The sequence below is a fragment of the Mesoplodon densirostris genome, chromosome 14 (genome assembly GCF_025265405.1).
Source record: "Mesoplodon densirostris isolate mMesDen1 chromosome 14, mMesDen1 primary haplotype, whole genome shotgun sequence".
In the NCBI taxonomy this organism is placed as follows: Eukaryota; Metazoa; Chordata; class Mammalia; order Artiodactyla; family Ziphiidae; genus Mesoplodon; species Mesoplodon densirostris.
This window is the reverse complement of record NC_082674.1, coordinates 70,555,043-70,582,037: the sequence shown is the minus strand read 5'-3', so window position 1 is coordinate 70,582,037 and position 26,995 is coordinate 70,555,043. Positions and strand designations below refer to the sequence as shown.

Below are 26,995 nucleotides of genomic sequence, written 5' to 3'. Positions count from 1 at the left end.
GGCTACTCTTTGTTGCGGTGCACGGGCTTCTCATTGCGGTGGCTTCTCTTGTTGCGGAGCACGGGCTCTAGGCATGCGGACTTCAGTAGTTGTGGCACGCGGGCTCAGTCGTTGTGGCTCACGGGCTCTAGAGCTCAGGCTCAGTAGTTATGGCGCACGGGCTTAGTTGCTCCGCGGCATGTGGGATCTTCCCGGGCCAGGGCTCGAAACTGTGTCCCTTGCATTGGCAGGCAGATTCTTAACCACTGCGCCACCAGGGAAGCCCCTTTGATTGGTTCTTTAATCCATCCTTCCACCCGTCCATCCTTCCACCTTTCCTTCCATCCCTCTATCCATCCACCATCCATCCATCCATCCACACACCCACCCACCCACCCCTCCATCCTTCCATCCGTCCACACATCTGGCAGACACCCAGTATGTACCAGGCCCTTGGTTAGTTACTGTGGGGATACAGAGACACACAGGACGGGGTTTCTGCCCTCAGAGAGCATACATCAGTGGGACAGAGTAGCAGACCAAGCAATCTCTGCCATAACACAAGCATAAACAGTTTCCCTTCTTTGAGCAAAAGCGTCATCTATCTGTTGATTCATTTATTTATTCTATTCATTCCTCAGATAGTTTTTATATGCCCAGAGAGGCAAAGGAACAAAAGGAGCTCCTTTTTTATTTTAGTATTATTGTTATTATCTAACATTTATTGAGCACTTAGTACTATGCCTCAGCATAAATCCCATTTAATCTTTTATGAGGTATGTGCTGTTAATGTCACTGTTTTGTTAGTGAGGAAACTAACAGTGACTTCGAAAAGTTTTGAAAATTGCCCAAGGTCATACCACTAGTACATAGTGGGGTTGGAATTTGAACTAAAGTCTGTCCGATTTAAGCTAGATTATACTGCCTGTCATGCATAAAGGTTGCATTTATATGAACTCTAATTAGAAGGTAAATTGTATCCCGCCAGAAAAATGCATGTTATTTAGTTTGAATATTGGGTTTTTGCTGAAGTGTAAATTACCCTGTGTGCTCTAAACAAGCCAGGTCGCTGAGATTGAATAAGGAATTAATCCTAAAGGTTTGGGTGTTGGATCTGAGAGGATGAAGATCCAGAACATTCTTCTTCACTTCCAAAGTGACAGAGAGCCCTCATTCAAAACTGCAGGCTTGGGCTTCCCTGGTGGCGCAGTGGTTGAGAGTCCACTGCTGATGCAGGGGACACGGGTTCGTGCCCTGGTCTGGGAAGATCCCACATGCCGCAGAGCGGCTGGGCCCGTGAGCCATGGCCGCTGAGCCTGCGTGTCTGGAGCTTGTGCTCCGCAACGGGAGAGGCCACAACAGTGAGAGGCCCATGTACCACAAAAAAAAAAAAAAAAAAAAAAAAAAAAACCTGCAGGCTTTTCTGGTGGGGGTAGGGTATGAAGGAAAGTAGGGAGACCTGGTGGTGTGGCAGGAGGGGCACCAGATGGGAGCCTCGCTCGGATCTCTGGGAGATGACTTGACACCCCCTACGGAGCGGATGCTTGAACTAACTAACTGCCTGGCATGATTTCACAGCTGGTTCCAAAGCCACTCTGTCACTCAGGAAATGTCGGCATGTCAGTTCCATACTGGGTATGAGTTTATGCTACACTGAGTACAGGAATCGGGGTTAAAGCTCCAGATGCTCGGAAGGAGAGACCCTTAGCCGTCAAAGCTAAGGGCCTAAAATGGAGAGGAACACTGCTTGTCAAGAATCTGATACAGATAATACCAGTTTTTAATGCCCAAGAGGAGCTTTTGTTAAAAGAGCTAGCTACAGGTCTTAGGTTTAAATTATTATTGAAATTACTGAAGTTGTTTTTCTTAAGCCTTTAGCATCAATTCACAGATTATATTTTATTTCCAAATCTACTGATTTGGCTGAAAATAGCAATGCTTTTACTTGTGTTTGTTCACGTTCAATCAGTTTATAAATTTAACAAATGGTAAATAATCAACATTCTCTACTAAAGCCATTAACTTACAAATTTAATGTATCTGAACCTTTCAAACATTTCACGTACCTAACAAGGCAGACTTATAAACCTAAGAAGTAAAATCTTTGTGGGCACTTAAGGAATTCTTTTAAATTGAATACACCAAACTTATAAACGAGGTGGATCAAGGTTCTCAGAACCACTTACACACTCTTTATAAACTTGATCAAATTCTCTTAAACCTTTTCCATTAAAACAACCAGGCTGATATATCGCAGCCTGTTGACTGTCTGAGACATCTTAGATAACAAATAGAGATTAGCATGGTGATTGTAAAACGTATTCTTTTTTTTTTTTTTTTTCTTTTTGCGGTACGCGGGCCTCTCACTGTCGTGGCCTCTCCCGTTGTGGAGCACAGGCTCCGGACGCACAGGCTCAGCGGACATGGCTCACGGGCTCAGCCGCTCTGCAGCATGTGGGATCTTCCCGGACCGGGGCACGAACCCGTGTCCCCTGCATCGGCAGGCGGACTCTCAACCACTGCGCCACCAGGGAAGCCCCAAAACGTGTTCTTAAACATCATTTTAAAGTACATGGATTTGATGTTATGTTACCCTTTGGATTTATTTGCTTTCCTGGGAATGCAGAGGCAACTAATTAACCAGAGCAGATGTGCCCTCTCAGCTGGAAGCTGGGGTGGAAGATGCTAATCGTAGGATGGGTACAGACCATGGTCACAGTCAGAGGTTCAAGACCAGGCACAGGTCCTACTGCCAGGATGATGCGCCCACCGCTGGTCAGCCAACCCTCTGCCACCATGACTGCATCATTCCCTCCATTCACAAGATGTTTTTCCTTCTAATAAGAAATGGATAAGCCAACCCAGACTAAACAAGCGTAGCAAGTGACGTATCTGGGTCTCAGCATCTTTCACACTGTTAGCACCCCAGTCGTTCAACCGGAACCTTCTTGAGGGCAGGGTCAGCATCCGTCTGACCCACTTCCCCTCTCCGGGCCGTGCACTCTGCTGGTGGCATCCCAGGCACTCAGTCCAGTGGGTGAACCTCCCCAGGCAGGTCAGAGAGAGTGAGAAAGCTGCCATCTTGCCATGGACAGGCCATACAAAGAAGGTGCAGGCCTGTGAAGGCACTGTGATCCCAGCCTAAAAAGCATTTTGCTTCTGCTTCCAGATGTTTCTGCAGCAGCCAGATGTATCCCTGAGCTTTAGCAGTGCCCAGCGGCCCGAGGCTCAGCAGCAGCTCCAGCAGAGGTCGGGCCCAGGCCCCCAGCCCCCGCTCGCAGCCAGCCCTCAGCTTCTGGGGCAGATGGCCTCTGCCCAGGTCACAAGCCAGCACCTGCTCAGAGACTCGAGTGTGATATCAACCCAGGTAAACGTGCTCGTCTCCAGACTCAGTCCTTGCCACCCGCAGACCAGTCTTCGTGAACCAGAAACCTACTTCTCTTATGACCGGAGCTGGATGATGATGGTGGGGTTTTTCTTTTCTTTATTTTGTCACTTGGAAGCCCCAAGTTCTATTGGTTTCCTTCTCTGTTTTATCAGTATGTTAAAATACCTTAAAGGTATCATGCAGGGAATTCCCTGGCAGTCCAATGGCTAGTACTCCATGCTTTCGTTCTTTCACTGCCGAGGGTGCAGGTTCGATCCCTGGTCGGGGAACTAAGATCCCGCAAGCCATGTGGTGCAGGGGGAACAAATAAATAAATAAAAGGAACAACTTTATTTAAAAAAAAAAAAAGAGGTATCATGCAGCTGAAACTTTCAGCTCTGATCCTGAGCTGGGCTGGAGGTGGATATGGCCATCCCAGACATGCACGCTGAAAGCCACACGTCCCCACATGTATGTCCTTGGTGCCCATTACCGACTGCTGGTTTTAGCCATTATCAGTGTGAGAGCACAGTTATCCACTTCTATTCACCATCCCTTTCCCCAGGGCCACCAAGCTTCTCCCAGTCCCCCAGATTCCCTGTTGAGCCCCATCCTCACAGCCATTACCACTTACTACAAGCCACCAGTGACCTTGCAGTCTGACAGAGTCACCCATCAGTCAATGGCACTGAATCCAATGGAATCGAGAAGTTCTGAGCCCTCGTTTCCAGATGATCACAGCTTGGAAGGCAGGATACAGCCTCTCCTGAAGCCTCTTATATTCACATGGATTCAGTGACATCTGCTGGGCTCCCAGGGGAACAAAGATAAATGAGAGCTGTCCTTGACCCCAAGGAGTTTCTAGTCTAGCAGGGGTTCTGGGACATAAACATTGACGTACAATAAAATATGGAGAAGTCTATGTATAAGAGAGTTCCTCCATCTTCACCCAGATTTAAGGGTTTTACTTTAAAATGCAGCCTTTTGGTTCTAAAGGTTAACAGGAAAATTAATGGATGAGACTAGCCAAGAACATTCTGGAGAAGAAAAAAACTGAGGTAGGATTTACACCATGTTCAAAGATTTTGTAAAAGCTCTGAGAATGTGGCGGTACCATCATATTAATGGTGTTAGTGAAACAGAGTGGAAAACCCAAAAAGCAAAAGCACATGCAAGCTCATTCCCTCATTCATTTACAATTTCACTCAACAAATGCATGCCAGGCACTAAGTCCTGAGCACTGAGGGGCTGCAGTGAACAAAAGAGAAAAGGAAAAAAATCTCTGATCCAAGTGGGGAGAGAGAGAAACAAACAAGGGACAATTAACAGTGTGACAATTGGTGATGTGAGACGGCTGGGGAAGGTGGGCAAGGGGCTGGAGATTCACTGAGAAGGTAATATGCGAGCAAGGAACTGAGCCGGTGAGAGAAGGAGGCATACTGGTATCAGAAGGAGGCATACTGGTATCAAGGAGAAGAGCATTCCACGTAGAGGAAGTGCAAAGGCCCTGGGGCAGGGGTGGGCCTGGTGACTTAGAGAGTCAGCAAGGAGATCCACAAGTCGGGAGTGGAATCTGTGAAGCAGAAAGTAGTTCCTAGTTCCGTTCAATGCACGTTGGTTGCTTGCCTGCCGCAAGCCCGGCACTGTCCTAGCCCCAAAGGATTTAAAGAACCCTTGAGATGCTTACAATCCAACGGGAAAGACAAGTTCACAACTCAGTCAATAGTCATTGGGTCCTAAGCGAGTGCAAAGGCCAAAGTGGGTAAAAGACAGAGGTTCTGGGGAGGTGATACCTGAGTTGACTTGAAGGTTTACCTTTCTCGCTGCAATGGCTGCTCCAGGGTCCAAAGCCATTGAGAAGCCCGCAGATGATGCAGGGGAACAGCCTGACACCCCAGTTCAGCGGCACCTCTGCTGTGCTCCCGCCGGCTCTGAGCCTGACCACGCCTGCTTCCACCTCCCAGGAGGCCAGCCAGGGCCAGCCCAGCCCGGACTTCAGCCACGATCGGCAGCTCAGGTGCGGACACTGTCCTTGTTGGAAAGATAACTGAGATGTAGTTTTATACCATTCATTTCTGGTCTTCTTCCTGCTGGAGATGGAGGCAAAGTTCAGACCCTTAGCCTCTAAAGCCTCTGCAGCTGATCTCAGCTCAGGAAGCGGCAGGACAGGGCTGGGGTCTTGATGGCCAGAGGAAGCAACCCGCTGCCTCAAGGATCCTCTGAGGACGGAGCAGGCCCAGTGGGGATCCGGGTCAGCCAGAAAGGGCGCAGGCAAGCTGGGCAGGCGCTGGGTCAGCCTGTGGGCCTGCAGCGTGGGCACTGATCGAAGCTGCCCGTTTATCTCTTCCTCTGCTCGAAGGCTGCTGCTGAGTCAGCCCATCCAGCCCATGATGCCCGGGCCCTGCGACGCGAGGCGGCCCTCAGAGGTCAGCAGGCCTGGACGGCAAGTCAGGTAGGTGGCCCGGGGGCGGGGGGAGGAAGAGAGCCACACCGAGCGGTCTCAGGCTGCCAGGGTTTCACCTGCCTGGACCAGCTGCACCCCTTGTGAGTCTGGCGCTACAGGCAGGGTCCACACCCTTCGAAAGGACTCCTCCTCTCAGCTATTCTTTCCCCATTCCCCATGGCGGGAGAGAAAACTGTGTCGGCATCCCATGCTGAGAACAGGACCCAAAGGAAACTATTAGTTATATGTCAAGTTTGTCACCACCTTCCGATCTTTGCAGGTCTAAGTGGTAACATCCCAGGTAAATGGAGCCTTCCCCGCCTTCCCGAGGGCACTCCCGCAGCCCCAGCTGACCGGCAGATGCTGGCAAATTCCACGGGCACACCTAGCTCGCCTGCTCCGTGGTTCCGGTGCCGTGCCGGGGACTGGAACCCCCTGCAGATGTGGGACTCTCCTGCCCTCCCAGACATGCAAGCTTCTCTCTCTCTTCTCCCCCGGGCTCTTTGCTTGCAACCCTCGGGACCTGAAGAAGCAGCTTTGCTTTGCCGTTGAATTATTAGGGACAGAGGTTACTGAAGACAGAGGAGGGAATACTTGAAAAGCTACTGGAAAATAGTTTCTAGCCCTTTGAAATGAAGCAGACACCATTGTCGTAAAAACACTGGTTTATTTTGTGTCAGAAGTTCCCGGGGACAGCGCTAGCTGATGAGGTCTCCGCGCCCCATGCGAGGGCCTTGCAGCCATCCCCTGGGACCGTCCCCTCCGCTTCCTTCCTCCTGTGCCCTCCTTCAGCCAGCAAAAATAGTAACATTGGATGGTTACTGCGTCTTCTGAGGGTTGGGGCCTGTACCTACATCCGTGAAAACCCTATGATGGTAGAGGCGGGCAGGGGCTGGGCACTGCGGGGAAGCCACCTTCAGATTCTCTGGTGATGCTCTCGATCAGGCAGGGGGTGCGGGGAATGTTGGTTTTGGTTTCTGACTGTTCTTTCCAAGTGATCCAAATAAGTGGAAACAAAAGAGTCTTGTGACATCGCTGTCCAGAGATGCTTAAAATGCAGTGAACTAGGCAAAACTGTTATTTCTTTCCTCTGGGAACTCTAGAGGAAAACTGCCATTTTCGGTCAAGCCAATAATTTATACCTTCCCCACCTTCTCTTCCAGGCGTGACCTAACACTCCATCTTCTAGGACGGGTCAGGGTCTGCCTGCCACACACAGAGGCCCCTTCAGGGGAATTTTGGAATCCCCAATGCCTGTTACCAACGACCCATACAGAGATATAACATTTCTAAAAATATAATGCTAAATGGACTTCTCTGTAGTGTCTTTGAATATCTGTTCCGGGTCTGGGGTCCTCCAGAGCTTTCCCAAACAGCCTTCCCCTTGTTATTGGACCGTTTTCATTAACTACTCTTTCTTTAAAAAAAAAAAAAAAGTATATTCTACATAACATGAAATTTACCATTTTATCTATTTTTGAGTGTACAGTTCAGTGGCATTAAGTACATGCACATTGTTGTGCAGCCATCACCACTGCATCTTTAGAACTTTTTCATCATCTGAAACTGAAGCTCTGTCCCCATTAAAGCCTAATTCCCCATTCGCTCTTCCCCCAGCGCCTGGCACCCGCCCATCTGCCTTCTGTCTCTATGAACTTGTCTCTTCTAGGTACCTCATCTAAGTGGAATCGTACAGTATTTGTATCTTGTGATGGGCTTATTTCACTCAGTATAATGTCCTCAAGGCTCACCCATGTCGTAGCACGTGACAGAATTTCCTTCCTTTCTAAGGCTGACTAATGGTCCACTGTCTGTATAGAGCACGTTTTGTTTATCCATCACCCATCGACAGACACTTGGGTTGCTTCCACTTTTTGGTTATTGTAAAAAATGCTGTTATGATCATGGATGTACAAATATCTGTTTTAGTTCCTACCTTCACTTTTTGGGGGCATATACCCAGAAGTGGAATTGCTGGATCGGATGGTAATGCTAAGTTTAATTTTCTGAGGAAACTTCGTACTGTTTTGCACAGCAGCTGTACCATTTTACACTCCCACCAACAGTGCACAAGGGTTCCAGTTTCTCCACCTCCTTGCCAACACTCGTTCTGTTCTGGTTTTTCTCATAGTAGCATTGTAATGGGTGTGAACCCGTGTCTAATTTTGATTTTGTTTTCCATTTCCCTGATGACGAATGCTATCGAACATCTCTTCACGTGCTGATTGGCCATTTGTAGCTTTTCTTTACAGCGCTGTCTGTTCAAGCCCTTTGCCCATGTTTTAATCAGGTTGTTTGCGTTTGTTGTGATGGCTGAGTTGTAGGAGTTGTATTTATAGCCTGGATGTCAACCTCTTATTAGATATATGATTTGCAAAGGTTTTTCCGGCAGCCTTTTCCCTGCATAGATAGAGTGACACACACAAGTCTTTAATTGTGATGAAATCCACTCTGTCTCTTTTTCCTCTTTTTGCCCATGTTCTTGGTGTCATGTCAATAGCGTTTTTTTTTAAAGGTCTTTCTTACGTGTCACCGAACAGGTATCCACAGAGCCAGGCCGTGTGTCCAAACCCAGACGTGCACACCACCACCAGCAGCGCCTCGACCCCTGTCCTGCTGATGGGGCTTCACCCCCACTTCCCCACCTCCCAGCTGTCGCCCCTGAAGCCCGCGCAGACCCAGCAGCAGCCTCCGTGCTTCCTGCAGGTGGGGCCGGGCTGCACCTGGGGCGGGGGAGACAGGGCCGAGCCCCCAGCCCAGGCCTGACAGGCCCTCCCTCCCGGGCTTTCAGTAGGGCTCTGGTCCTCAGTATCAAAATAAGCCCCAGACAGATTCATAGTTGAATCTTCATAGTTTCTAAAGTTTATAATGCTCAAAGTTGGTAAAGTCTGTGTATATACAGTGTGAGAAATTTAGAAGCAGCTCTTATGCCTCATGTGGTTATGTGCTAAAAAGGTCCGTTTTTTTAAAAGTAATTTTTATTATGGTGTCTGGAGTTTTTAGAGCAAAAATCAGACACTGATTGCTATGTTTGTTGGACTTGTTAGTGTGTTTATATTGCAGAGTCTCATACAAATATAAAATTAAATCATGTTTAAAGATTCATCAAACTTCCTATAAATGAATGAGATGACGTTGCATGGAATTGGGGCTGTCCAGGAGAATGGGGGGCATGTTTCCTTGTGGTCACTTCTTCCAGCAAGTGCCACGTACACTGGCAGGAAGGAGGGGAGAGCCAGTGGCTGGGGCTTCAGATGGGACAGAAATGTCTGCCGGGGCTCTGGCCTTCCCTCCCGCACCTGCCCGGGTGCCCCTTCCTGTCCCAGCCCGGCCCTGGCACGTGGGGCCTCCTCCCCGGCCTCCAGCCCCTAACCGCACCCCACCCCCAGCTTGGGCCCCTTCAAAGCCATAGGGGGCTGAGCAAGGTGACTGAGGTGCAGAGTCTTCCTTGAGGTCTAGAATGTAATTGAATTCCAAAGCTGCTCAACGATGGTATAGTGTTCAAATCTCCCTGACTCCAGGCCTAGTGGGAGTCAACTCAAGACGTCAGCTTTGCCTGTTCCGTCAGCCCGCAGGACCCCCAAGGGATCTGGGCTGGGAAATGATGGGGTGTGAGAAGGCAGGGAGCGTCTGGGGGCGAGTTAGAGGCCGCCCATATATTCCTTCATCGGGAGTGACAGATGCGTTGGCAGGGCTCAGGGTACAAAGGGCGCTCAGGGGCCTTGGGCGCAGGGGGACAGGGGACATCGCAGAGGGCGCCCAGGCCTGGGTCTGTGTGGGTGGAGCACTGTGGCTAGGGTGGCCTGGCGGTCCAGTGGTTACGACTCCGTGCTGCCACTGCCAGGGGCACAGGTTCAGTCCCTGCTCGGGGAACTAAGATCCCTGCATGACATGCTGCCGGCTTGGCCAAAAAAAAAAGATGGGGGCGGGGAGAGGCCCTGGTGGAGAAGGGATGGGGGCGGGGGGATGCTCCAACTGGGGGATGGCTGAGTGGGGGCGCAGGGGACAGTGTTCCAGCAGGTGAGGCAGCCTGAGCCGGAGTGGGGGAGCAGCCATGCCTGGGTGGCTTGGGAAGCAGGACAGACCAGATCGCTTGGCAGAGAGGAGATTTCATGGATGGGGGGACCGTGGGAGGTGAGATGGAAGGATCCAGAGTTAACGTTTGACCAGTTGAAGGTTCTGAGCTGCAAATTAGGATGCTTCCTGGTGGATGCCGGCCAGTGGTAGTATTTGGAAGTAGTTCTGGAATCAGGGGCCACCGGTGAAATGCTGCCCCATCCATTATGTGCGTGTGGTCTCAGGTTCCAACATCCCAAAACCCACAGGCGACGTGGAGCACGTGCTCAGGAAACCGTTCCCCGGCAGCCCAGGCCCGGCCGCTGGGCCAGGAGGAACCCCTAGCGCTGGCAGAGAGCTGGGCTTCAGAATTCGCACCCTTCTGGCAGAGCCTCAGCTTCCTCTCTCCCGGCCTGGCGCTCCCCCAGGCCCCGGCCGGGGAGGAGGGTCTTTACTCTGACCACATCACCGCCCCAGCCGTTGGGGGAGGAGTCCCTGAAGCGCAGAACCTCCCCTGGAGCCGTTTCCTTTCTTTCCAGGTGCAGGCACCAACCTCTTTGCACAGTGACCCGCAGGACTCGCTCCGCCTCTCCACCTACTCGCAGCAGTCAGGGACCCTGGGCTACCCACCTCCCGCACCCTCGCGCCCTCCCCGAAGGCTCAGCAGCCTGTCTGAGTCCTCAGGCCTCCAGCAGCTACCCCGGTAGTGCCCTGGCGCCTCAGTTGGGTCACATCAGCTTTAACCAATGGACGGTCATTGGGGGGGATGGCCAGGGCGTTGGGGAGAAGAATTTAAAGGACACCCCGGCTTTCGTGCGCACCGCATCCGTTTCAGAGCTCCTGAATGGCGACCACGTCTGAGCACAGCGGCCGGCCCGTGGAAGTGGGCAGGGACACCGGCCGTGTTTCCCTGTCCCTGCACTTTACGGCCACAGTCTACAGCCATACCTGGAAGGGACCGCGGTCCCCACGGGAGTGCACCACTTAGTTCACCTTAGTGACGGCTCATCTCGCTGCATCCTGCCCCCGCCCCCGGAGCGCGCCGGTCACTCCCACCGCTGCCGCCCGTGCGCACGTGCTCATTGGCCTGCGCTCTCTTGACTCTCTTTCCTCTGCATTGGAGAAGCACCGGGTCAGGGATTTGTTGAAGAGAGAGAATAAAGAGATGATTTTTTTCGTTATTTTTAGATGATTGCTTCTGTTTTAATTTGCACAGCTGCACAAGGAGATAACTTAGGCACCTTCTTTTCTTAAAAATACGGTCTCCTCTCATGACTTCATTTGGAGACCCCAGTAACAAAAACAGCCCACCGATCAGATGGCAAAGCTGGTAATCAGTCACCAGGCTGCAGCGCCACACCCTCCGGCCTGACCCTAATGGAATAAGGCTTTTCACCCCACACTGTTCCGGTGGGGTTTGGTTTGGTTTGGTTTGGTTTTGGGTGGTTTTTTTTTGCTCCCGAATATAACACTGGACTGTTTCCTGTTTACTTCGGCGATTACAACCACGAAGGCGGACTCAAAGCAAAGCACAATCCCGCAGCTGACGTTCTGGAATTCTAGTTGAGGACTTGAGGACTGGGAAGGTTTTACCAGCCAGACGGGTCTGTGGAGCGGCAGGTCCCCAGGAAGCCCCATCACGTGCTGGCCCTTGGAATGAGAATGCTGCATCTTTCTACATATCTTTCCTGATAAGACCGAGGATTGGATTTTCCTTTTCAAAATGCACTTTGCTTTTTTTGTATGTTTTGTTATGTTGAGATGTTTCTAAAGAAAAGATTTTATGTAATTATAAGATGAAGTGTAGTGAATTGTACAGCTGTTGTAATAAGGACCTATTTCTATATAAAATAAAATTGTATGGATTATGTGTAAATTATTTTGTATCTGAGACACCAGTTCCTTTCCCAAATATAAGAGGATAAAAGTTTTCTTGTGTATTTCTGTGAGTGGACATTTTGTAATAAATTAACAAATTTGTATGATTTCCTTTGGAGGCAGTTTCTGTCCCTTGTTCTAGATGCACGCATACATCTTTTCATCAATAAACTTTTTTTTTTAAATTTCAAGATGTTTTTAAGGATAATCAAAGATATGGAAAAGGCGGGAGCAAGCAACAAGTAAGCCGGGTAATGACCTTAGGTTATTTGACTTCAACATGTGCTTCAGCCTGTCGGGATCCTGATCTTCATTTGAGAGATTGTGCCAGAAGAAAACACCAGTTTACTGTAGAAATGACAGCAAAACAAAGTGACAGAACCAGAAGAAGTTCCTGGAAACATCTCCACCTTAGAGACACAGGTAATCCATGGAGATGGCCAAGCTGTTATCCACCAAAGCAGGCATAGCCCATAATTAAACTCACCTGGGCTGGAGTTGCATGGGCTCTGCCTGCTAGCACTTAGGTATCAGTGATGTGCCCAGGGTTTGTGTGTCTGTGTGGGAGATGTGTGCCCACGTCATGTGGACGGGGGAGATACAGCAATAGCAGACATCCCCCCCTTTCCCATGAGGCTTCAGCACACTGGAGTGAGGGTGCCCTGGCACACCGTGATTGAGAATCACTGACATGGCCATGCTCAGCAGAGCCCTTTCTACAAGCATTGGCCCAAGAGAACTAAGTTCCTTTCCTTGCTCCATCACAGGAGTTCTGTGCTTCTACCTGCTTCCCTGTAAAATAGGGGAAACTCCTCTCCGTTCACTGGCCAGGATCAGTTTTCAGTGGCATCAGAGGCTGCCAGGTAAATACATCAAAAGGAGTTTTATTATTCACACAACTGCAATATTCCTGAAAACAGGTAAGCCTAAATATCTTGCGTATATTAGGATCATTTACTCTTTAAAGGAACCCTCTTTTTAAAACAAAAAGTCTGTGTGACACTGGATTACCTATTTTGTAATTTAACTGTTTTGTAAATTCAAAGGTTTACAGATCTGATTTTTCTGTAAAAGAATTTGTATTTTAATTGGCTGTCAGAATCTGCACTTCTAAGTAGAACAACTTTTTAAATGGAAACAGCATATTTGTTTTCCTAGGATTTTCTAGCTGGAAGCCATTAGAAAAGGGTGGAGTATGTCACGCTACTAATTTAATTTAGTATTGCTTAAACCTTACACATGTTCAGAGTCTGGATAAACTCAGAAAACTCTTATTGGGTAATATTTCTTTAAACCCACATAACATCAGGGGAACTTTAATCCCTTAGCTTTTGATTCATTTAATTTTGCTCATTAAAAGACTGTTTTGCGGGCTTCTCTGGTGGCGCAGTCGTTGAGAATCTGCCTGCCGATTCAAGGGACACGGGTTTGTGCCCTGGTCCGGGAAGATCCCACATGCCGCGGAGCGGCTAGGCCCGTGAGCCATGGAAGACTATTTTGCAATCCTGTTCTGTTTCGAGAAAAGCCATGACCTTTCTATTTGGAAAACTATAAAGTCTTGGCTCATGAGAAGTGACTGAAATGTGAACTCTGGAATACACCAAGTTTTAGAATATTTTAAACTAACTCAATTAAAATGTAGTATCGTCTGTCTCTAATGGCAACTAACGTCCATTAAATTAATTAAAAATTTTTGTTTATACAGGCAACACGGTGAACTGATCAACTATGAGATCATTCTAAGTCATGACATGTTGGACTCTTGCCAAAATTATCTGGTAAAATGTGGGTGTTGGGTAGAAAATTGCTTCAGTTTCTCTCTTCACTTTATGTGAAGCCTGAAGGTTTTAAAGTCATCCCTTAATAACCTAGACAAATAACTAATTTGGATCCTCCAGAGACATGACATATGTGGCTTTTTGGACACAGATGTATGAACTTCATACAATGCCTATGTGCGATAGTACAAACGATAGCATACTTCTGTATGCATAACATGGTCGACTAAATAGCTGAAATATACAGCCTTATGGTATCTGTGAAGCAGCTTTATTTTTCCGGGTGAATAAAGCTCATCAGAAAGAAAAAAAAAATTTCCTTTAGGATTATTCCCTAACCAGCCAATGTCCAGTTATGGGAGAAGCAGGGTAACCAGTCAGCACATTCACTGAAATAATACAGGCCTTAAAATATATACTCCAATATTGGGTTACCACTTTATACACACTTAAAAGGTCCCGAATTGAATTCAGTATGACTCAACTTCCTTTAAAACCATCTGCCCCTCCCGAAGTCCCCACCTCTTTCACTGGAGCCACGACCCCACCCATCGACATAAACTGAAAAACTTTATCCTCCACGCTGGTAAATTCCTTTCGGTCAGAGGGGATTTTGTACGTGGAAAGATAGTCACCATTAAATGTAAGTCATTTAATGTCCAACTGACTAATCTTATAAATTTACCGATTAGCATTCTTTTAACCATTAAATAGTCAACATTTCCCTTATTAATCACATACTACTTAAACAACAAATGGGTCAATATTTAGGAATTTACCCCCCAAATTTCCCCAATTATGAAAAGAGATTACAAATAATTAACCCTTGTAAGAATTAAAATCTCAAGTCTGATACAGAAGCTTTCTTAAAAGTTCTAAAAGGATCCACTATATATATATATATATAGAGAGAGAGAGAGAGAGAGAGAGAGAGAGAGAGAGAGATCTTTACATCAAAACTGGTTGCAAAATGTGAATATCACAGATTTAACGTGTTTTGTATTTTACTCCATGCTCATGCTCACACCTTCTCAGCGCTCCAGTTTTAACATACCTTTCTAGGGTTTCAATAACTCACCCAGCAAAGTTTTTACACCTCCCTAGGTTTAAGGATCTTATCATGCCCTCGCCCCCTCCAAAAGAGAATGCAATTTCTGATCAGCAGACTGAAGGTCCAGAGTTGTGAACCCGTGGGTTTGGCCTGGGGACGCGCGACTTGGCTCTGTAGTCTGTCAACTCACACCCGACTTCCTGGCGTCAGGTTCCTCCCTTTTCATTCTCAAGGTACGTATCTTACATCAGGTGTTGGATAAAAGTGCTGCTTCTATTGCTATTATTGGGCCACTTTGTTGTGATAGAGCGAAAAACAGGTGTTTCTTTAAGGTCATGAAATCACATTGATTTCTCCAATATAATAGACTGTATATAGTATTTTACTCTCCCTTTCTAAGGTGATTTTGTCAACTACTAACAGTCTCCTAAATTGACATTTCATATAGTCAGTTACAAACTGGCGCTTTTGATTTCGAAACACTTCTTGTACAGGCCTCTGCTCTGCCCCCCTCCTCGCCCCTAGCCCAGGTCCCGCTGCGGCTGATCGCGGCCCCCCACCCAACCCCGAGAGGCTCCCCGGTCCGGGCAGCGAGGACGCCCTTCTCGCGAGCCCGCTCTGCCCGACCGGAGCCCCTCCAGGGCGGCAGCCGCGTCAGTCATCTCCGGGCCTCCAGCCGGGAACACAGGGTCAGACACCGCTGGCCGAATCACTGAGCGAGTGGGAAAAACAGAAGAGCGACTTCCCTCTCCGCCCTGCTCTCCTCCACCTGGGGACCAAGGTCCGGTTTCCTCTGAAGAGTAAGACCGGAGGCGCAAGCCCCTCCCACACTCGTTCGCGCGCAGGAGGCGGGGACGCGCTGCAGGAAGCCAGGCGCAGAGAGCGCGACGTTCCAGGTCCCGCGCCCGAGGCCCGCTCGCTTTTCCCTCCCGGCGCGCGCCGCTTACGTCACAGCCTCGCCTCTTCCCTCCTCTCACCCGCCCCCTCTACCCGCCTCCAGGTGACCCGGAAGTTGTACTTGCGACCCTGCTTTCCTTCTCCCACAATCCCTCTCGCTCTTCCTTTCTAACCCCGGCCGGGAGAGGTGAGTATGTACGCTGGGTGCCGGGTGCAGGAATCCGGCGGCATCCTCGCCCCGGATTGTGCCGACTAGGACAGCGGGCTCTCTCCTGACCGGGCCCGGGTCCCCGCGTTCCGAGGGCACGGGAATCTGCGCTGCATTTAAGGGCTCCCGGAGACTGGGAGAGAGAGTGGCCAAGCTTAGGGGAACCCGGGCCGCAGGGGTTTCCGGGGCGGGGGCACCTGAGGGACGCGGATGCTTGGGGCTGCGCAAGGTGGCCGGCTTTATTTTGCCCAGCCCTGGGGCTTCAGGGGCCTGGCCGGACCCTCTCCGAGGGCGGCTGCGTGAGGCTGAGCCGGGAGGGAGGACTTGGCTTGGGTTTGTCCCACTCGCTCTGAGCCTCCTTGTCGCCTGGGCTTAGATGGCTCCCGCAAAGAAGGGCGGCGAGAAGAAGAAGGGCCGGTCCGCCATCAACGAGGTGGTGACCAGAGAATACACCATCAACATTCACAAGCGCATCCATGGAGTGTGAGTACCCCTGCGGTCGTCGATGCCTTGCTGATGGGGGCTCCCGAGATGGCGGTCTGGTTGTCCCTGGGGTCAGTCTAGTCGTCTGGATGCTGTGTGGTCTAGAAATTACGCATTTCTTCAAAAGCTCGTCTGTATTCCGTGGACCCTGTTTAAGGCTTCCAGGGGTTAAACCGTAATGCTCAGAGGTTAATACCTAGACAGATTAGGTTTCTGGGAGAGCCAACTTGGGGAAATACGGTAATGATAAAATCATTTCACTCTGCTTCGCAGTTACACCTTGGCAGGCCTGAAGGGTGAAAGATGTGTATATGAGGGGAAGCAAACTTTTTCGATGTGTCTGGGCCTTAGTAAAGGTAACCAGTTAACTAAAGCTGTGCCCGGCCCAGAATACGAACACTCCGATGGGCTTCCTTTAGTTCGCTGACCTCCACAGATGCGTAGTAACATGGATAAAGCTGTAATGCCGGAAGTGCAGCTGCTGGAGGGACCAGAAAAGAGCGTATCGGTGGGGTTATAGGGCAGTGTTTGTGCAGGCGACACCTGGAGGTTGTGGATTTGTGAGGTACAAGAATACTGGGAATGAATTCGAACGTGCTGGTTCTTGGTTTTCGTCTCTGGGGTTTGGTTTTTTCCTGAAGCTTAGTGGGGCTTCCCCTTTTTTCTGCACATGGTGCTTACTAGTGATAACGGAGACCAGATCTCTTCTTGAATCCTGTTACTTGGGGTATTTTTCATAGCAGGTGTTGCACTGCAAAATACTCTATTCAGGCACCAGTCCGTGGAGCAGAATCTCTTGCGCTCGCTTGGGCAGTCTCGTATCTGGACAGCCGATTTTGTGAGGGAGTTACATGTGCAGCAGCGTCCGCGCTGGGCCTGGCATTTCCGGCCCGGCGTTGACCATGTGTGAGCCAAGGAGCGTCGTGTATGTGGGGTCTCTGGGGGCTTTGGGGTCAGAAGTCCAGTGCCTTTTTTGTGCATAGATGCTGCGTGTAACCACGTTCTCTTCCCCTCACCCCTTAATTTGGGGGCCGTGCGTATATTCATTTGGGGACCATAGTAGGCACTTACTGTGTCTTGGGCTCTGGATTCAACAAGGAACCAAAGAGCCTGCCTTCCTAGTTTACTTAGTAGGGGGAGTTAGACAAGCATCCAGATATAAAATGGTGACAAGTGCCGGGTGGAAAGTAAGTCACAAGGTGAAAGGGGTGGTGTTTAAAGGCCACACAGTTAAGCGGACATTAGAAGAGTGGGTGTGAGCCATTGCGGGTGGGCAAGTTTTTCAGGCATTTTGTGCTTTGTTATAAAAGCCCTAAGTGAAGACCTTCACGGTACTGAAACCTTTGGTCATACCTGATGGGCAGGAATGGACAGTTCCTTGTTCATTCTTCGTTTTACTTCCGAAGATCCCACAGTGGTGGTTTTCGTGCTTCTGCAGCTGCTGCGCCTCCCCAGTCTAGTGTGTTGTTCCTCACAGCCCGTCCTCTCAACGTTAAGAGTCCAGGGCTCAGCCCCTCTAACTATGGTTGGTAACAGCGACTGGCTTTAGGGTCTCGCGTATCCAGCTGCTGTTAACCTGTATACTTGGGTGTTTAAATGGGTACCTCAAAACTTTTACGTGGCCCCAAACCAAACTCCTAGCATCCGTCTCCACCCCCGACCTTCCCACTTCCCTGCGGCCTTCCCGGCAGGTGAGTGTGTCTCCTTGGCTCTGCCTTCCCCAGTCCAATCGCACTGGTCCCACCAGCATTCTCTTGATGGTTGCAGTTAGTGGCTCCAGCTGCTGGCTCCCTCTTCCAGCCCCAGACACCCGGGCTGTTCTCAAGCCCCCCACTGGCTTCGCATCTTAACTCAGATGAGAAGCCAAAGTTCTTGCTATGATTCCACATGGGTTGGCCACTTTCTTTCCTAATCAAAGCAGGCAAGTACCTGATTCAAGCTCGCAGTCTGGTTTTCGTTTTACCTTTTTTCCCCTGCTGTAATGCCTTTTCTATTAGGTAGATGAATAGTTGCCCTCATCATCTTTGGGTCTGGACTTCAGTATCTCAGTGGCCATCTTACCTTAAACCTGCAGCCCCCTTTCTCCCCTCATGCTCCCTCTTTTCCCACATACTCCCATGTGTCAACTACGAAAAAGCTACGTGGGAAACGGGCTTTTGTCTGTTAAACCCACTGCTGTTGTCTCTAGTGCCTTTTATTTCTAGGTGGTTAAATATTTAAGTGAACGAAGCGAGCTTGCTTGATGGGTTCAAGGAGGCTGGCGAGGGGTAGAGCAGAGGGAGCGAGGGGACATGGTAACTGACGTGGCTCCTTCTGACAGTCACAGCCCTGGGGCGGGGGAGGACGCCTCTTTAAGCCTCGGTCTCTGCCCCACTTGGAATAACCTTTGCTTGTCCAAATGCTTGACCATTTCCACCGGTGGTAAACTTTGGCTTTTTCACGTTTTGTATTTAACTGGAAGCACGAAATTCAAAGGAGTTTATGTATCCTCATCTAAACAACAGGTTAATGGTGCCTAACACGTGCCGAGAGATCCGAAGCAGTAACTGTTGCCCTCATCGTGTTTCTTGAGAGGGAATTGGTACCTTTCAGGCCCCTGCTCTTTAAGCATAGACCAAGTTAATAATGAACCATTAAATCCCATGTCTTAAGATGTGGCAAATAATCTAATAATAGTTTGACCCGAGGACACGGTATTTACTTCAGTGTTGTGTACTTTATGTTCAAGCTTATTCTAACATCATTCTTAGATTATACTCTCCCTGGCAGATGGTATTAGACCTTGGGGGTGTTTTTGTTTTATCAGGAAAGGGTTGGCCAGTGTATATATTAGCATCTCTTAAGGATCGTATATAGAGTCCTTGTTCTACATTACTGCAAGTAGATTGTGTGTCTTCTGTGTCCCAAGTATTAGAGTAGTTGCTGGGCATCACATAGGGATGGAGGAAAGAATTGTTCCTGCCCTGTTCAAGGTTTGGCTTAGATTTGTTTTATGAAAGTAGGACATGGTATATTGTGTATTTCATTTAATTTTGTACTTAATTGATTTATTTACTTATGTTTGAATCTCAGGGGTTTCAAGAAGCGTGCCCCTAGGGCACTCAAAGAAATCCGGAAATTTGCCATGAAGGAGATGGGAACTCCAGATGTACGCATTGACACCAGGCTCAACAAAGCTGTCTGGGCCAAAGGAATAAGGTACTCAAGTTGTCTGTGTTATAAGATGAACTTTCACAGTTCCACTAGCTAATGCACATGGAGGTATAAAGAAAATAACTGACTCAGAGAGTGGGGTAGTATCTACAGGGAAGCCCTTTGAACTGAGACCCAAATGACGTAGGAGCCAGTGGTGTGAGGGTCAGGTAAGAGCATCACGCAAAGCGAGAACAAACGTCACGTGACTTGGGGACAGAGGTTGGTGAAGGTGGAGCAGATTGTACGGCTTGAGAACAGTGAGGATGGAGAGTTAGGCGGGGGACAGATCTTGTAGGTGCGGGCACGGCATTTGGATTTCTGTCTGGACATACTGGGACGCCGCTGGAACAGAGTTGCTGGGGGGGACAGGGGCGTTTTGGTTGTCAGTAGTGGGGGTGGTCACGGGTCAAAGATTCTGCTAAACATTGTACCGCGCACAAGGCAGGCCACCCACATACAAAAGCAAGTATCCAGCCCAAGTATCAGTAGTGCTGAGGTTAAGACCTGCTTACAAGCAGGGGGCTGGTTTTGCTGTGGAGGACGGTGGAAGTGGGACCGGCCACGGGGCGTGGAGCTGGCGGGGACTAGGTAATGTGTAAGACGAGTGGGGGGCGGGGGGGTGTCTTAACATTGGAGTCCCATGTGGTGACAGGGACCTGAGATTCAGCCCTGCAGTAGGCTGGCGTGGGTGCCTGTGAGCTCCCTTGAGATAGGGGAGGAGTGGTATCGCATGAGCCGAGAGAAGTTTCAGGCCACCTTCTGTCCTTGGATCAAGAAAAGGAGGGGATGCAGTCACCTGCGACGCTGCTGAGAGGTTGGCTGAGCCGGGAGGAGGAGTTGTGTGTGAGGCGGGGCTGAACCGTCAACAGTTGCGCGTCAGCGTGGCAGCGCGTGGCAGCGGTGGCTGCCTACTGACACTAGTACACGCCCTGACACCAGCGTTTTCTATTTTTCAGGAACGTCCCGTACCGTATCCGTGTGCGGTTGTCCAGAAAACGGAATGAAGATGAGGATTCACCAAACAAGCTCTATACGTTGGTTACCTATGTACCTGTCACCACTTTCAAAAGTAAGTGCTACTTCATCCCACAAAGCTGTTTGGATTTTTTTTTTTTAAGTCCTCAGCCTTTTTATAACCTGAATTCATTTGTTCAACAAATATTGTGCACCTATATCCCTTCCAATAGGGATATAAGTAAGTTACAGGCGTAATCGGTAAACCTTTTTTAAATTGTGTCACGGTGTGGGAAAATGCAAAAGGATACAGAATAGGTCTGTTACCTGGGTTGTGAAAGGTCACGTGGAGTAGCAACATTTACCTAAACCCTTTGAAGAAAAGGTTCTCGGGAGTGTGAAAGTATGGGGTGTGTGGGTGTGGCTGTGGAGGGTGACTGGCTGTCTTCTTTTGCAGATCTACAGACAGTTAATGTGGATGAGAACTAACTGCTGATTGTCCAATAAAGTTACAGAGCTGCCTTCGCATCTTGATTTTCCTTTTCTAGTTGCAGGTAAAATAGGCTTGTCTATTTTAAAGCAGTTCCCAGTTACAGGAGTGTTTGGAGAGTGTTTCCTAACTACTGTGCCTGGGCCCCTTCTCCCCATTCCCTGGAGTTTCTGAATATTTGCACAGGGCCTAGGCAGGTGTGTTCTAAGGTGGTTTTGAAAGGCATCCTGGCTTGGTAATGGCTGTTCAGGTGGTTGGGACATTGGGGGTATGATGTTAATGCTTTCACATGTGTGTTTTGTGAATTCTAAGGTAACGTTTCTCCAGGCACTGGCATGTAGAACTTAATTGCTGTTTTTCACATTTTTCACATTTTTAACTTGCTAAAATGGTAAACTTTGAATATTCTTAGATTTAATGAAGTATGTACAGTTCCTTTTTAGCTCACTTATTTGTGGTGGCCCCATGAGGTGTTTTTAGTCCTGGTTTACATGGAGTTAAAAGCTCAGGGGTAACCTTTCTTAAAACGTTGCTAACAAAGTCTGCTAAATTCAGCCTGAAAGCAAGGTGTTGCAGGGATCATATTTCATCAGTGCTTGTACCACTGATACGAATTAAATGCCAGAAAGAGGTCCCATTTTGAAGCCCTGGTGATGACAGTAGTGGGGTTGGGGGCTACCTGCAGTGTAGCGTACGCTCCGCCGTGAACACGGTGGGGCAGAGGAATCTCCGGGTCATCCATTCACTGCCTCAGTCCAGGCCTCAGTCCAGGCTGAAGGAAGTAAAGATATAAACACAGACCAAGTCAATACAAAAATTTCTTATTAAAAAAACTTGGAGGCCGACATTGAAAGCATGGTTTGTACACATTTTTTGGAAGGACACAAAGTGAATACAACAAATATATTAAAATGGTTTCAATTACCAGCATTGAAACGAAATTAGTGCAAAAAAGCCAAATACAATTGCACAGATAGTGGCTCTTAAATCTTGGAAGTGAACTTGATTCTCAATCCCGCCCATGTGAGGTGAAGGATGAGTGCTTGGGCTTTTCTCCTCTCTGGGTTAGTATCATACATTTGACTTTCTTATATTCCATCTGAGAACAAAATACTAGCATCACAGCAGAAGTGCCCTTTACAGCAAATCTGGTAACAGTGAAGTTGCAAGTCATAGCATCAAGGGAACTGATGTGAGACACTCTCTAGCACTGACAGTGTCCAACTGAATTCTCTTAAAGAATAAATAGAAACGCTAGAGGGTTGCATCAGTTCCCCCAGCCACAGTTGTGGCTGTCAGGTTGCTTATCCAGATGCCCAGCTTGTAAAGTGTACTCACGATGAACTAGACAAACCTAGATTTATGGGCTGACAACCCACAAACCTGGACTGTGCTTTGGTATGGAGACTGGTCTCAGCCAACCGCTGTCCTGCTACGGGCTACTCAGCTTGAGTTCAGGCTGCGATTGGCGGCTCATTTCACACGTTTTGAGGCCGTACTGATTGATCTTGGCATTTTCAAGTTTGGATTTTATGTCCAGTGGCTTTTCAAAAAAGTTGACTAGTGACTGTTCAGTCAGAAGTGAAGCTAAAATATGTTCAAGGGAGACAGTCCAGTCCCCTTGTGCCTCTTCAGGAAATGCCTGGGACTCTCGGGGGCTCTTCCCATTGTGGGTGTCGGCAAAAACCGAGTCCTGCTCAGGAGAAGGAACCGAAGCCTGCGGCTCCTCCCCCGCTTCCTGGGAGCAGCTTCCAGAGCTGCTGCCTCGCTGCCCCACCTCCCCAATCTGCAGCAGCAAGGTGGTGACTGTGGCGATGGCTTGATACAGATCATTGTCTTCTGGATCTTCATGGAACATGCTATACAGCGTTTTACAGAACTGGATAAATTCTCTCTGGAATCGAGAAAAAAGAAGTCTGCATGTCGCAGCATAACAAGAATAGAAGCATATCATGGGCTTTTTTCAAACTTAATACCTAGTTCTTTGAAAAAAAAAACCACATAGTACTTTTTGAAGCAGAAAATAAGAGGTATTCTCTGCCCTTTGACTCTGAAGACACACCATTAATAGTCCAGGGGATTTCAGCACACATGTACACTTGTGCTGTCTATACAGAAGTGTTAGACCCTTTATCCCAGCAAGACAACTAATGTATTCAAAAGCTGTGCACAGAGATTTGTTGATAAGGATGTTTAGGCTAGGGTTTATTATAGCAAAAGGTTGGAAACAGCCTAAATATTAAGATTGAATGAGATGATGATTTGGTAATCTGGTGGGAATGCCAAGCAGCAACTAAAGGCCATTAAATGAAGTAGAACAGTGATGCCTGATGCTTTGTCAAGCTACACACATACTCCTGCCCAAACTGAGAATCTTTATGTCGTGTGATAGAGGTACCTCAGGTGGAACTTAGCTGCACAGTTACTCCAGGAATAGGAAGAAGGTTGAGCTACTAATTTAGTGTTTAATGACCTGGGAGAAACATCCATGATTGTTAACTGAGGTATGACTGACAAACAACACTGAGATTTAACTGACTTTATACCCAAGAGTAGAATATCTGAAAGACAGAGTTGAGCAACACTTGTTTTGTGGGACAAAAATAACCCTGCTAAAGGGATTTAAGTCCTATAATAAAGGCATGTTTTCAACTTGAAGCCTTATCAGGACAGTATAATATGTAGTCAGTGGTTTTCAAGAAACCGGAAGGAGTACACTAGTACATGAAGAATGCTGTACACACGTTCCCCCAAATAGCTTCCATCGCTCTAGGGAATAAATCTGCATCACAACCTGGGTAAATGAATTTGATATAAAAACTTCAGGGACTTCCCTGGTGGTCCAGTGCAGGAGGTCCCTGAAGAGACTCCGTGCTCCCAGTGCAGGGGGCCCAGGTTCAATACCTGGTCAGGAAACTAGATCCCACATGCCACAATGAAGATCCCGCGTGGAGCCAAATTTTTTTTAAATTCACATTAAAAAAAAAAAACTCTTCAAAGAATGAAATGTGTGGCAGCCTCCCAAAGAGTTCTGAATATTTGGACAGCTGAATGGATCACAGTATAAATATTTCCCATTTAAACATCACAATGTTCAGCTCCCAGAAGTTACAAGATCTTTCTTTGATATAGCTTTGGAGGTAACGGGGGAGGGGTGCCGCTGAATTAAAAAGCCTACCTCGGAGCCAGTCACTCCGCAAAATGGTGAATTCTCTGCACAGAATACAGTCCATACCTGGCTCATTTTGGGCAGCTCCTTCTCAGTTTTGTCTTTCTCTTTGGCTAAATCTTTAATCATCTGCTTCAGCTGTTTCTGATAATCAACTGTATCACCTTGAGACAAAGAAAACAGTATATACTTTAGTCTAAGTAAATTCCATGAAAGCAAAAGGAAAATAGGTAGAAAGGAATGGTGAGGGGATGAGGAATTCCACTAAGCAAATTCCGTATACAAACTGAAAAGCAGAGATCAGAAGTCTTGTTTTACAAAAAGTGGCCACAAATAGATGATGGTAGCCGAGTTACCTCTTGCTACAAGAGGAGCCCTGAAAGATGAAGAGGAATAAAGTGGTGGTGGCGTTGAAGGCAGTTTGGAAGGTTTCTGGCCTCTGAAAGCAGTGGTGTCAGTGTTAACTCCCAGGCGTGAGGGAATAGATTAGTCTGCTTCTAAGAAGAGCCGTGAAATCCACTGCCCTTAACAGTGGTGTGCCTGACGGAAGAAGATGATGAAAAGAGGTATGTACCATTGGACTTGCCAAAAACCAGGGGTCTTGATGTCGACAACAGAGGATTCTTCAATGGTGACTGGCTGTCTCGGTCATTTTCAGTGAGTGCTTTTAAAAAAAAATAAAAAATTAAAAATTAAATTGAAGAAATTATTGTGTCTTAACCAAAACTGACAGAGTAATTTAGCTTTTTTTTTTTTTTTTTTTTTTTTTGCGGTATGCGGGCCTCTCACTGTTGTGGCCTCTCCCGTTGCGGAGCACAGGCTCCGGATGCGCAGGCCCAGCGGCCATGGCTCACGGGCCCAGCAGCTCCGCGGCATATGGGATCCTCCCAGACCGGGGCACGAACCCGTATCCCCTGCATCGGCAGGCGGACTCTTAACCACTGCGCCACCAGGGAGGCCCAGTAATTTAGCTTTTAAGGTAAGAAAACTAAAGGTGAAGCTAGGAGCCTCCAGCCTGGTGGCTGCAGGGTCTTCCCGGGGTCTGTGAACCCTGTGCACTTCAAGAAAACATCGCACACCAGTAACGCCTTTCCCAGATGTCTGTAGATGTTGTAATGATACACAGATTCACAGGACATGGCTGATGCTGACCTAGAAAAGTGTATGTGTGGTAAAATCCCATTTTGTCCAACTAAAATATAAGTATATACATGCACACATACGGAATTCTAGAAATAAATACACTTAGATTTCTGGATGGTGAATTAACAAGTAATTGCTTTAAACTGAGGGTATTTTTTTTCAGTAATTAGCACATACCGCTATACTTACTTAACTTCTAACAAGAATTGAAAAAAGCTTAACTGAAAGCAGCATGTTACCATATGAGTGTTCTTGAAATATACAAAAATACAATTACATCAGAACCCTCACACTGCTGGTGGGAATATAAAATGGCATAGCCATTTTGGAAAACAGTCTGGTGGATCCTCAAAAAGTTAAATCATAAAGTTGCCATTTTTACCCAGAAATTCCACTCCTAGGTATATATCAAAGGGAAATGAAAACATATCCATATCCACTCAGAACCTGTACACAAATGTTCACAGCAGTTCCAAAGAGCCAAAAAAAAGCCAAAAAAACAAACCCAAATGTTCATCAAGTCATGAATGAATAAATTGGGGGATGCCCACCGTAGTATCGCTTCAGCTGTAATAAAAGGAGTAAGCACTGACATGCCACACCACGGGCGAGCCCTGAAGACACTAAGAGGGCTCATATGGTATGAAAAGTCCAGAACAGGCAAATCTAGACAGAAGGCAGGGGCGGGAAATGTGTGGATTGGGGGCAATAGCTAAAGGGCACAGACTTGCTTTTTGGTGTGGTGAAAATGTTCTAAAATTGCGATGGTGGTTGCATAACTGGATATACTAAAAACCATTAGACTGTACACTTTGAAATGTATCGTATGTGGATTACAGATCAGTAAAGCTGTTACCAAAATTATAAAACGGATTGCAGATGAAGGATCCTCATTTTTAAAAGGTTGAAACTTAATAGCCATTCACTGAGAATAAATCAAAGGCAAAATTCTGTTGTGATCCAACAAATATCCACAAGATGGCACCAAAGCCTTGATTAATCTACCCTCCTTCCTACTTGGGAAGTAGGTTCCTGGGGTTTGGAAGGTGGGAGGCTGTTTGGGGCTTTTTTTTTTTTTTTAAACAAAAGTTTAAACAAAAGTCGTGTTTTTCCAACTTTACCCAAAACAAATTCTATGCAGTGGCACATGTGAGAATCCACTCAAACCGAATAGGAGGAAAATTACAAACCCTGGATGGTACATGGGGCAGTCACGATAGAAATGGCTTCCCAAGTAATAGCCTCTGGGATGTCTAGCGGATACTGGGCCCCTGTCCTCAAAGAGCTCATATCAAACAGAAACGTGTACACAAGTCACTCTAAGAAGATGCTCTAACAGAAGAACCAAAACACGAATATCATGAGAGCACAGAGAGGAACGATTAATTCAAGGGGTGGGTGAGTGTCCAGAAAGGAGGCAGGTCTTAGTGTCAACAGAGACAAGGAGCCAGAAAGGCCAGCCGACCTCTCCAGTGTCTGCACACAGAAAGCGCCAGCATCCGGACTGGACACGGGACAGTGGAGTCTTGGCGCTCACTGGAAAACGCTCATGCTGCCATCTATGCCTATCAGAAATGTAAGATACAGTGCATACGGAAAAACAGTAAACACTTGAGTTTATACCACCTTTAAATGTACTTTCAACCTTTTAAAATGAGATATTTGAGCTTTTATAAATGTAACGTTTTTACATTCCAATATATGTGTAATTCATAATTCAAGACTATAAATGGATTGAGAGTTCGATTAAAGCTTTCACCGTGTCTCATTTCAAAGTCTGCACGTTAAAACTGGATGAAGGATCTGTATTTGGTTATCTTGAAGCTCCCGATCTCACATGTCTGTGTGACTGGTGGGTAAGTACGTGGCTTCAACAGACACAAGCGCGACACCCTCCTTGTGGC

The 26,995-nt window shown here is 47.7% G+C and overlaps 3 protein-coding genes across 6 annotated transcripts in view; 2 read left to right on the top strand and 1 right to left on the bottom strand.

Annotated features, from left to right (window-relative positions):
- The window catches only part of NPAS2 (neuronal PAS domain protein 2), a 192,078-nt gene extending 181,046 nt beyond the window's left edge, over nucleotides 1-11,032 (top strand). For 3 of the 4 annotated variants that reach the window (XM_060117278.1, XM_060117279.1, XM_060117280.1), the window contains 5 exons: nucleotides 3,149-3,346; nucleotides 5,188-5,363; nucleotides 5,706-5,798; nucleotides 8,330-8,495; nucleotides 10,385-10,647. In XM_060117278.1, coding sequence (XP_059973261.1) covers nucleotides 3,149-3,346; nucleotides 5,188-5,363; nucleotides 5,706-5,798; nucleotides 8,330-8,495; nucleotides 10,385-10,552 — 801 coding nt within the window. In that variant the 3' untranslated portion in view covers nucleotides 10,553-10,647. Of the gene's footprint in view, nucleotides 1-3,148; nucleotides 3,347-5,187; nucleotides 5,364-5,705; nucleotides 5,799-8,329; nucleotides 8,496-10,384 lie in introns of all 4 variants that reach the window. The other variant, XM_060117277.1, reaches the window with a different exon arrangement.
- A 4,520-nt stretch (nucleotides 11,033-15,552) lies between these two features.
- RPL31 (ribosomal protein L31) lies at nucleotides 15,553-20,817 on the top strand. Its single transcript, XM_060117975.1, has 5 exons — nucleotides 15,553-15,636; nucleotides 16,034-16,140; nucleotides 19,213-19,338; nucleotides 20,292-20,404; nucleotides 20,747-20,817. Exons 2-5 carry the CDS (start codon nucleotides 16,034-16,036, stop codon nucleotides 20,776-20,778), a joined length of 378 nt encoding a protein of 125 aa, XP_059973958.1. The 5' UTR covers nucleotides 15,553-15,636; the 3' UTR covers nucleotides 20,779-20,817.
- A 769-nt stretch (nucleotides 20,818-21,586) lies between these two features.
- TBC1D8 (TBC1 domain family member 8) overlaps nucleotides 21,587-26,995 on the bottom strand; it is a 133,529-nt gene continuing 128,120 nt past the window's right edge. The window contains exons 18-20 of the mRNA XM_060117973.1: nucleotides 24,523-24,612; nucleotides 24,015-24,112; nucleotides 21,587-22,673 (exon numbers count right to left, since the gene is read on the bottom strand). Coding sequence (XP_059973956.1) covers nucleotides 22,212-22,673; nucleotides 24,015-24,112; nucleotides 24,523-24,612 — 650 coding nt within the window. The 3' untranslated portion in view covers nucleotides 21,587-22,211. The remainder of the gene's footprint in view (nucleotides 22,674-24,014; nucleotides 24,113-24,522; nucleotides 24,613-26,995) is intronic.